General features: G+C 40.4%; 1 protein-coding gene across 2 annotated transcripts; it reads right to left on the reverse strand.

The window, feature by feature from the left end:
- Positions 1-358: 358 nt before the first annotated feature.
- Positions 359-8,724, reverse strand: wu:fe05a04 (zinc finger protein 623). 2 transcript variants are annotated; one of them, XM_034696924.1, is made up of 4 exons: positions 8,448-8,724; positions 6,253-6,784; positions 5,006-5,967; positions 359-3,151 (listed from the first exon to the last, which is right to left on the reverse strand). In XM_034696924.1, exons 2-4 carry the CDS (start codon positions 6,773-6,775, stop codon positions 2,420-2,422), a joined length of 2,217 nt encoding a protein of 738 aa, XP_034552815.1. In that variant the 5' UTR covers positions 6,776-6,784; positions 8,448-8,724; the 3' UTR covers positions 359-2,419. The 2 variants fall into 2 exon arrangements, with proteins under 2 accessions (XP_034552815.1, XP_034552814.1); XM_034696923.1 differs by having other exon boundaries at positions 8,338-8,724.
- Positions 8,725-11,691: the final 2,967 nt, after the last annotated feature.

Here is an 11,691-nt window from a genome sequence, read left to right on the forward strand (position 1 = left end):
GAGACAAAACTCTACAATAAATGAATCCAGGGAAAAGCCAATATATTGTTTAACTAACTGTTTAAACTATTTATTTTTGCTGTATTGACCAAAAATCAGTTTAGACTTACAGTCAATCTACCAGGTTGGTTTTTAGACCTTACCTTGGTAAAATACTTACATGAACCTTTGGATGATCTTTGAATCTGCAATATCTCTGCAAACAAAGGGAACTGATATCCTTTAAGTGGGATTTTGCACATTCATTCATCACTACATTCTCTACAGAGGAAGACCCACAAGGAGCACACACGAAGGGAGTGTCTTTCCAGATAAACAAAATACAATAGAAATCTGTAGAACAAAAAAGGATACCATATTATCATGATGTAGCATCGAGTGCAAATGTTTATTCACCCGTAGAAAAATAAAAAAACATCAACAGACTCACAAAATCAACAGGTGATAGAATTGCAAAATATTGATCACCATTATTATTCGCAACTAAACAAGGACTCACTTTTCCTGTCTACAGCAGTCTACCTAAAAATCCAGTGATTCCTTTAACTTAAATACATGTAAATTAACCCAGAGAACACAGAATATGTTTAATGCTGTGAGAGATTCTGTACAATATTGCATGGCTTTTTGACCAAGATTTTGATCGCCAGAAGCATCACCTAAAATACAAACCCAACAAACCCAATCATAAACCAGAGCTGGAATGTTTTTATTTACTTATCTTACTCTTTATAATAAGTCACACAGTTAACAGGTTAGTCTATTCAGTATTTCAAGTAGGAAAAAAACTCAATAACCTGCTTCATCATATCAGGGTTTAGCGGTGGTGGGACAGAGCCAGATACAACAGTAAAGAGTCTATTGTTATGGCTGTCAAACAAAAGCCCCATGCTACAGGTGCAGACAACATTAAGTGTGTCTTTGAAGGATCTTGACATCCTGAAGTAGGAAATGCAATTTATGGACTTTTATCCAGATTATTTTTTGACCTCGTTGGAAATGTCATGCTCATTTATTTTACACCAGTGTAAGCATGGCTAGAAACATCAACTTCCATAATCAATCTCGCTCTGACAGCCACCATGAATCAAAAACCATGATCAGAGGGGTGAATTGCACAGCAAGATTCATGGGTTAGATGGGTGAATGAGCCTAAGGCCACATTTTATCATGAAGGTGGATCTCTTTTACAAAGCCATGGTAACTAATCCTTCACACCCAACCATCAGCATGAAGGAGAACGCTATGAGGCTATGTTCAGAGCACAGTAATCAAAAAGTTATATATATATTAGAATTATCCAGGATAATCCATCATACGTTTGTCCCATTTTCAAACTGGTCCAGATAAAGGCCGACAGCGAGATAAGCAATCCAGATAATTAGGAAGTTAAGGAACTTCACACTATATACACTTTGTTTACAGGGGCACCAAAATCCACACACTAAGAGTTCCTAATAATTGCTCTAAATTAAATACTCTGTTTGATGCAGATTTTTTGGAACAAAGTTATATCAGCCCTACATAAAAGTTCTGCACAACACAAACTAGAGATTGGATTATCTGATCTAGTCCATTTTTTTTCTTTTGAACTAGTTCTCAAGATTTGACTTATTTAAGCAGCTTCATCGGATACTTTTAATTGCAGTGCAGCCATTTTACTTAAGTCCCTTATGGTAATCTCTTTAGTCAGTATAAAATCTCAGCCCAGGAAATGTTAACATTTTCCTCTGTTTGATAGAAACACCTTGGAACAGGGCAGAAAAAAAGCAACACAAAACTGAATACATCCTGTTGCCTTCTCTTTCTGTCAAAGCAACCTTACATTCAGTAGACAGCATTATCTCAGAAAAATGAAACATTGCAATGCATCAGTCAAAATAGTATTGGAATCAGAATAACGATTTAGATGGATTCGTACGGATGAATTAGTAACTAAAAATAAAACCCTGGTCCCAGTGTACCTCCACTTGGCCGTGTCTGCACCACACTCATGCATCTTGGCCTCCAGTACCTCACAGCAGTCCCCTTGGTCATAACCACCTATCTTGTACAATGCAGAAAACAAAAAAGAGCTCTTAATGGTCATGTGTGTTGGAAACATAAATATAGTTAGTGATTGATTTACATAATGTAATCTCAGAAACAGGGCTACTGTTTGCCCTCATGTCTTTCTAACCCCTATTGCTGTTTCTTATTATTACCTGAGTAGAGAAGCAGCCCACAATCACTCATGTTTGTGGGGAAGATGAGTCAAAAGTGGAATGAGACCAAGAAGCCTTGTACAGAGAACTTAGGCAAACAAAGAAAATTGATTACCATGTTGTTAAACCCGTTGTTTTGGAATAAGGTGTTATGTTTTGTTGAGAAGGCTGACATAAGACAACCTGGTTATGCCACATGCTTCATAGAGGGTCCCTCAGCTGGCCTCCTTCTTAATGTCCTTGACCAGTCCAGAGGATATAGACAGATCCATCGGGTCAGTTTTGAAGCACTTCACTTCATGGTATGGATCTACATTGCTGTGTTTCAGTTCTTGTCCTGTAGAGTTATAAGCATCTATTGGGATTTTAAGCTCCTCTGGCTCACTTTTAACAGGCTCACTTTTAACAGGAAGGAGAGGAGCGGCATCCCAAGCAGACTTCGATGACTTCATGGACAAATCAAAGGGTAAGTCACAAATTGGATCCTGTTTAATCCCAGTTACCATATCCAGGGGAGCATCCAGAGGCGGTCCGAGGGCAGCACTCACTCCGAGGTGTTCATGTGAAACAAGCGGGAAAGGTACTTGAGACTGGACCTGCATAGCTGGAGCTGCGGGAGTCTGACTTACCACAGAAGGAAGAGCTAGGCCATCTGTTTGTGTTGCACAAACAGGAAGAAAGAAGACAAGATCACTAGCTGGAGGCAGAGGTCTGTCAAGAGTTATCTTCCATAATCCAGATGATGGATTAACACTGGCAGACATATCCTCTGTCACAGGTGCAGAATTATGAGTCACCTCTGCTGGGTTAATGTTTTTTGGAACAGCAGAAGTTTTGCAGAGTTTTTTATTTGCTCTGACTTGTTTTGCTTTGAACTCTGGCTTTGTGTTGAGCGATGTTGTCCCGGATGGAGTCCTCTTCGACGCATGAGATTTCTTGGCAGAACTCTAAAATTAGAAACAACAGAAACATCATTGTCACTAAAGCCTGGTTTATACTTCTGCGTCGACCCTCCACAGCTGTGGTCGACACAGACGTGAGCACTACCTACTTCTGCGTCGATGTGTCCGTATCACGCAGCAATCCTCCGCCGAAACGTTTGTGTGGTCTCTCTGATAGTCGGGTCGCCTGTTACCAGCTATGTTCTCTGTTTACTTTTTCGCATCGATTCCGAGCGTTTTATGTTAATGTACAGCTGATACATGTTGTTAATTGTCTGAGGAGATTAAATACAAGGGAAATGTGCAGCCGATGTACAGGGATCCCGGTAGTGATGTAAATGCAGTACGGGAGCTACACGGACTGACGCACGTAGGCTACGTCAATGACAGTGGCGGTTCTAGACCAATTTTATTGGGGGGTGGGGGTGGCAGCAGGCTAGGGCCACGGGTGTTGTCAGAGGGACCCATTCAACCCTGACAAAAGAGAGTTAGGGCAGGTGAAGAGCATGTTGACTTTACCTTTGTAATGACTTAGAACTAGATAACGCTATGCAGACATAATTTAGCATTGTTTTATTAGCTATTAAAAATGCATAGTATTTTCTCAGCTAACAGTGCATATTCAATCAGTTAATTACTACATGGCTAGAGCTGTCACAATAACAGAATTTCAGAAAAATCTAACAATAATAACTCCTGCTTTGATATCACGTCATCAGAGATTTAACTCCTGCACACCCAAAATGAGGGCTTGCAAAGAAGAAGTCATTGAATGTCTCAAAATGAGCTTTCACCATCTAGTGGTGTGTGTATCTTCAGAGTCGGTGCTCTCTGTTTTGTCCATTTTCATTTTCATACTTATTTTGTACTAATCATTGTACAGTGTTGTAAGCTCCCTGCCAGCAGTCTGAAGGTCAGGACTAATAAAAGTCATACATGGACCAGGTGACATTCTCTGGTCCAGTCTCCTCTGCTCTCTGTCTGTCTGAAACAGACATAAATGTAACATGTGCAACTTATGAGACGCTTAAGACTGAACAAAAAGGTAATATTTGCTTACCTGTGTTTGGGGAAAGATAGCAGTGTAATGGCAAATGTAGCACCTTTCTGCACATTTATGCTCATTTACACTAAAGCGATACCAAAGCATATTTTATCGTATGATATTTGTTTGGTGTGGAGGAGGGGCCACAGGGGGGTCCGGGTTCAATTTTACAAGGGCACTGGCCCCTGTTGGCCCCTCCCCAGAACCACCACAGGTCGATGATTTGATGCAGAAGTATAAATCAGGCTTAATTATTACAAACAGAAGTGAAACATTTAAATTTAATCAAGATGAAAAGAACTAAAGGCTGAGGGATAGAAGTATCTTGATAGGGGGTCCAGCTTGAGTCAATGTACATTCAATTTACTATGAAAGACATCATTTTCGGTCAATGTGCATGGATCAAACTACCATCACTTAACAGTACATGTGAGAGTTTATGGAAAAGTATTTTTTGAGTTTAAGGTGGATAAAGTGTATGCCCTCTATGAATAGAAAAAAAATTTAAGGGACCAGAAAGCTGAAGTGGGAGAGTACTTTAATTATCCTAAAAAGAGGATTTAAGTTTTAATAAATAGGTAGCAGTTTGTTTTGAAGAGCAGAGATGTCTGTGGATAATTCAGCCTTGATTAATAAACCCTTGTGAAGTGTTAAAACCGCAGGAGTACAGTGCAATTGCTACCAGGGCCCCACCAAGTTTAATACTGCATGTTTGCCTAATATAAGTTACTCCTGAAGAAAAATGGTTGCTACCAGAACTCAATTTATGGGAGGACAAAAATAAACTGTACATCCCCATGGTGCCCCACACTCACCTTAGGCTGAGGTGTTTGTCCACAGGTTTTCAGGTGACCGTTGTAGTTCTGCTGATGGGGAAAGCCGAGCCCACAGCTTTGACAAAGGCATGGTGACTTTCCGGCATGACCCCCCATGTGGGACATTAGGAGCAAGGCCGACCTGAATCCCTTCCCGCATTCAGCACACTTCAGCACCCTCTGGTGAGCCCCAGCGTGTTTCTTCAGCTCATCCAAAGTGTCAAACATCTGTCCACACTCCAAACATCTGATCTCATCCCCTTTGGGCCCCTGATTGCCCCAGCAGCCAGTGTCCTTTTTGTGCTGCTGGAAGTCTTTCTGACTGAAGAACTCTCTCAGACACGCCACGCAGTGAATGCGTTTAGGTTCACATTTGTGCAGAAGGTAAAGCTTTGGCAGGCGGAAGTGGCAGTGGCATCGCACGCAGGTGTAAGCCGACACACCAAGGTGGGTGAAGCTGTGCTTCAGCAGAGAATTCTTTTTGATAAAGATTTTTTTGCACTCTGTGCATCTAAAAACGTTATGGCAGTCGTCCCTCTTGTGTCGCGCAAGGTGTTTAGAAGAGGGGAAAGAGCCCCCACACCTTTCACAGATTTCCTTCTGCAGACATTGATGATTAGTCACGTGATATTGACACGCCTCCAGGGAGGTAAACACACGTTTGCAGTGATCACATTCGTAATATTTATCCTCCCAGTGAGAAATAGCCAAATGGTATTTCAAATCCTCGTGGTATGTGAAGTCCTTACGACAAACACGACACTTGAAGCGCTCCCTTTCAGTCTGAGCGTGCTTGCGCAGATGGTTGCGGTAGTTGATGGTCCGGCGGAAGCGCTTTCCACATTCGGTACAGTAGTACGGGTGGTCTCCAGTGTGCAGGTTCATGTGGTCTTGGAGCATGAGTTTGCAGGGAAGGTGTAGACCGCAAACACTGCAGCTGTAGTCCCCTAACTTACTCGAGTCTGTGGAAAGGAGAATGAAATAAAAAAGTTAGTTTAATGTTTAAATCTGATTGGTTAATGATGTTCAAACAGCATGCAGGAAAATCAATGAAATCTATAAAATTATAATTATTATCTGACAGATATCTCACTGTACACTTGATACAACATATTTGAGTTAAACAGGTCAAAGGTTAACAAGCAATGTTAATGTATACAGTTACAGCAATTCAGCATATTCAAAGGATGCACAGGGTCAACAATATTAAACTGGATGTTTACGAGCGTGGCGTGAATGAGTCATACCAGGGTTAAGTTCTTCTTCATCCTCATCCTCCTCATCAAGCGCTTCATCCTCATAAACTACTGAAACATCGCTGTCATCAGAGTCATCCTGTTTCTCTTCTGTTGAACCCCTCTTTTTACTCCCATCTTTTTTTTTGGCCTGTTGCAGCAGTTCTGGTCTAGAAGTCAAGTGGTTTAATGCGGGCACAGGCAGCTCAAGAGGTATTACGTCTGGTTCAGCTTGAAGACTCTGAGCAGGTATTAACAGGGGGGATGTGGAATTCACTGCTCTTTGTTCAAAGCTTTCATCCTGGTTGACTCCACCTGCTTCTTTCCCATCATCACACTCATGGCCAGTGACCAGGAGCTTTTGTTTGTATGAGGTTGAGCATGTAGTAGTGGGAGGGTGGCTGGGTGAGGATGTGTCATCAGGTGATGTGGAGCGACAAGGTGTTTCTCTGTCCGAGCTGTTCAGCGGATCTAGAGTGGTCGTTGGAAATCCCAGCTCAGTTAGCTGGATATCAATGGTGTATTCAATAGACATGATTTCTGTCTGTGAAGGAATGAAACAGAGAATTTAGCATGTGTGCTAGTGATGTGCAGATCAATACTGAGATATCGATATTTCCGATATCAGATCTTTATGCTCTAAAATTGATTCTCAAATAAAAAAATTGATACTTTTGATACTTCAGTCATTTGATGCAATGTATACAAGCGGCAACCTCCGGTCTAAAAATATGAGTCCAATGCGGAAGTGTTAGAAGCTGCAGTTCATTGAGGATCCGCTTGAGGCTGGCTCCGGAAGTACCGGAAGTCACATACACATGAATGAGGAAAAGACGATCTTTGCAGCATTAATAAACATGTTTACAGCCTGGTACAAAAGATGAGTGTAGTCTGAATAGCTAATTTCTCGATGTCCTCTCACTGTGAGGGGGGGGAATTTTTTTCTAATTCGGTAATTTAGAAGATATTGAGATTACTAGTCTTCCAATGAGAGGCACAGCTGCCTGCAGGAACACTGCAGCTGTTGGCTAGGAGGCTCAAAGCCCGCCTCTTTACGTCACACTGGCTCGACAGAAGCAATATGGCTGCCGTAGCCGATTGGTCTCAAAACAGCTCTTCAGAAACAGATGGGTGACGTCACGGATCCTACGTCCATATTTTTTTACAGTCTATGAATGTATATCATTAACAGGAACACAGTAGAAAGTAACTAAACCATTGAGATCTTTTCTAAATGATGCGCGGTTGGTTGGAACTACTAGTTCTAGTTCTTAATAATTAAACAATAATTTATTTTTACTTATTTTCTTTTTTTTGTGTGTTTAAAACACCATTTTCACATATTTTGTATGATTCTGTCCTCTGTTTAGTTTTTCTGTTGTTGTATTAGCTCGGCTATATTGTAAATGAGGTTGCTGCCTCGATATACTTATGAGTTTAAAATAAATAAATAAATAGATAACTCAGAAATACACTACTTTTTATTAGATTTACCAGACACATTAGGTGTATTTCAGATCCATACCATCCCTGCTCTGTCTGTCACACTCAGTCACACTCCATCATCTCATCCCGAACTGACTTTCTTGACTGCTGCTGGCAGTATAATGCATAATATCCTGTATTATATAATCATCTTGCTATATTATATTATGTTATAGTACATTATTATTGTTTACTACAACTCACGGTCATACTACATACCCATATTATTTTTATTTTTTGATTAATCTGTCATTACCAACTTTAATCACACCATGTCAACCTGTCACTACTGAAACATTTTTAATACTGCCTGTAATTACTGCTATTTAATCTAAATTCAATTTGTAACATTGTATATATCTAAATTGTATTTTTATCTTTATTTTATTTTATTTCATTTTATTTGCACTAAGTATCGGTATCGCCAATAACAGCCTGAATTTTACTCAGTATCAGATCGGAAAGGAAATCGTAGGTATCGAACATCACTAATGTGTGCAATGACCATTTAAGTGACAATCATATAAAACGTTGAGTCAGAGTCTAGAAGAGAATGTTTTCATGTGAATTAATTTTGACATTTCATTCATATTCCCTTTCGTCTTGACTTACCTGTCAATCAACTACACGTCTCTGTGCCTTAATGTCTCCGTTTTCTTCTTTCTGTTATTTCTCACAAGCTTGACAAACAAACTTTCCATGTCAGTCCATTTACTACACACCTCATTGAGCTGTTTTCACCTCTCACACCAGGTAGGAGGAAATGATCATGGCATGGCGCTGCTTCTGAATAATTGGCCACATGCTTTTAAACCTCAGTTGTATACTTTTATACCAAAGCAAAAAAAGAAATGCAGTTTGTAAGCCATAAACGAAACGATTCACTAACTCGACGTGGAAATTAGGAGAGCAGTGCTAGTCGACTAGCAAGCTACGAACACACACACACAACACAATAGTAAGGAGGGAAATACAAATGACCCACACGGAAACAGGAAGTTGCTGTTGGTGCTCGAGCACACCTAGTGGCTTGGAGTGGTATGACATCTTCTTCTTCTGAATCTTGTTTCTAGCAGGCGGCTGGCATCCAGCTTGTTAGGTGTATTACCGCCCCCATCTGCTCCGGAGTGTGGATCAGACAGTGAACTTACACCCCCCCCCCCACCACACACACACACACACACAAACACACACGCACAATCTTACACTCCCTATACACCTTTACCCCTCTTTCCCCATATCCAAATAACTACCCCCCACCCCCCATCATCCTCCCTCACACCCTGTGAAAAATCCTTGTGCTCTTTAAAAACCTAACAAAACCCTGACCAGTGCTGTCATCCATACTCAATACCCCTTTCAATGTGAACTCCCCTAATCCCAATTCCCCTAGCTCCTGCCTCATCCTTTCTCTGTGTGTCTCATACATACTCCCTACACCTCGAAATAACGCACTCTACAGACTCCTCCACTCGACATCCCTCTCATACACCCGTCTCATGTTCCCCTATCATTTCAGTGTTTGATTTAATGCACAGTGCCCTAACCATAACCTAGTCAACACTATCTCCTCTCTCCTTTGTCCACTCCCTACCCTTGTTACCTTAACACTCCTCTGTATTTTGTGGAAATGCCTCCCTTTCCCTTCTCTGGTGATATGACATGACACCAGAGGTAAAATTTACGAACAGACAATGTTGAACAGAGAAGTACTGTTTTGTGTTTCAATATATTTATTAAGTAAAACAAGATCTCCACAAAGCATCCACATAGACATTCAATTTTCATGTAACAGTGCAATTCAAAGGCCTGATCTCACAGTCTACAGTATCAACCAGTCGGATTATTCATTCCTTATCATCATGCAAAACTGTCATCATCAGAGCATTAAGTTAACAGTAGAACAATAACTTATTCTCCCCATCCTCCCCCCTCCCTCAACCCTCCTAAGGACCTGACAATGTAGGCCACACAAAAAGTTGATCATTTCAGCTCTGCAAAAAGGAGATCAGTGGGTGCCAAATTTTTTCAAATTTCTCAAGTCTGTTCTTAAGAATAAATCAAATTCTCTCTACATGAAGTGTTTCCATCATCTCTGTTAACCACAATTTGAGAGTAGGCGCTTATTCTTTCTTCTTCCAAAATAGGAGGATCAGTTTCTTAGCAGTAAGCAGCCCATAAGATAAAATACATTGTTTAGAGACTTGGAGATTCCTGAGCCCCTCTGACACCCCAAAGATGATCAATATGGCTTCAGGTTTAATCTTAACCCCAAGAACTTGTGAAAGAAAACTAAATATTTCCAATCCAGAAATTCTGCAAGCTGGGACACAGGGCATAACTGTGTGTTAAAGTTGATTCTGTTGAATTGCATTTATCACAGTGTGGTGAAATATCAGGGAATATTCTGTGCAATTTGGACTTTGAATAGTGCAGTCTACAAAATTTAAAATTGTATTGAACAGTGTCCATTAATGGAACACTCGTGCACATATTTCAAGCTTACATTCCAGGTATCCTCTGATAATTGTTCCCCAAGTTCTGCCTCCCAGCTTGACTTGAGGGTGTCAGAAACTCCGGAGGCAGAGACGTACGTATTCGGTTTGCAACAGAAGTCCCCACAAGCATCACATACACACAAGCAATACACATAATAAACAAACATAAGTTCACACATTTAATTTAAATACATAACTACATTACTCCTGTGGATGACATCATTTTTCTGCATATGAAAAAAAGGTACACCAATGCATGTTAAATGGCAACAAACCTACAGCTTGGTTAAATACCCAGCAGCCGAGGACACAAATGATCTAAGATACTGTATCTGTTTGTGAACCTCCTCCCTGTTGGCAAAAGTTTAAACTTTGAATGAAGGGGGTGGTGAGGGTCTTCAAGGATGGCCTTTGCCTGAGTGGCTCTTATTTGATAAAGATGGCCAAGATCATTAAGATTAACGCCAACAATCACAGACTATGATAATATTACCCATTCTGTTTTTGTTAACAAGGCGGAGGTTATCAAACCAACAGATCATCGCAAAAGTTAAAATAGACCCAATAAAAGACGAATAAAATGTTTTTAATAAGTGATCAATCAACATTGTTCATTGTTCTGGTATTTCTGTTATTTGATACAGAATCAAGAAAACAGCAGCTTTGCTCCTAAGAAATTTTCAAAATATATGAAAACAGCATACTACTGATGTGTTGACAAGTCTCTTCTAAAAGCTCATTAGAGGGGAAAGGGATGCTTACACATTACTGCCAGTTTAAAGTATATTGATACAACTCTGAGGGGTGCAACTGGAGCTCAAGTTAAGTATCAACCGAAGCTATCTTTTCAAAGAACAGTTAAATATGTATTTAACATATACAATCAATCAATCTATATTTGTATAGCGCCAAATCACAACAAACTTTATCTCAAGATGCTTTTACAAACATAGGCAGGTCTAGACCGTACTCCATGTTTAATTATAACAAAGACCCAACACCAAGACAGGATAAGACTCAGTCTGATCTCATCTTTATCCACCATGAGCAGAACACCTCACAGTGTTTAGCTAATTACAGCTGAGAGGAAAACTTCCTTTTAATAGGCAGAAACCTCGAGCAGAACCAGACTCATGTTACACAGCCATCTGCCTCGACCGAGTTGGGGTTGGAAAGAGGGAGAAAAGGAGAATAAGAGGGAGAGAGAGCGATGATAGTGATGGGATGATTAGTAGTAGTTGCTGTTGCCGTTGGATTCCAGCATGTTCGTATCAGCTGGAGTCTGGTACGTCCACAGCAGGAAGACATCTCTGGCATCACTCACCAATAATCCTGCTAATTTACAATATAACCTTGTGATATACTCACTGTGTGTGTGACTTTGAAAGTATAGAATAAGTACTCTTCACATAATATATATTTCAGGTAGGGTTCAAGCATAACAAGTGATAAAGACCAGCACATTGGG

The sequence above is a fragment of the Notolabrus celidotus genome, chromosome 12 (assembly GCF_009762535.1).
Source record: "Notolabrus celidotus isolate fNotCel1 chromosome 12, fNotCel1.pri, whole genome shotgun sequence".
NCBI classification, from domain to species: domain Eukaryota; kingdom Metazoa; phylum Chordata; class Actinopteri; order Labriformes; family Labridae; genus Notolabrus; species Notolabrus celidotus.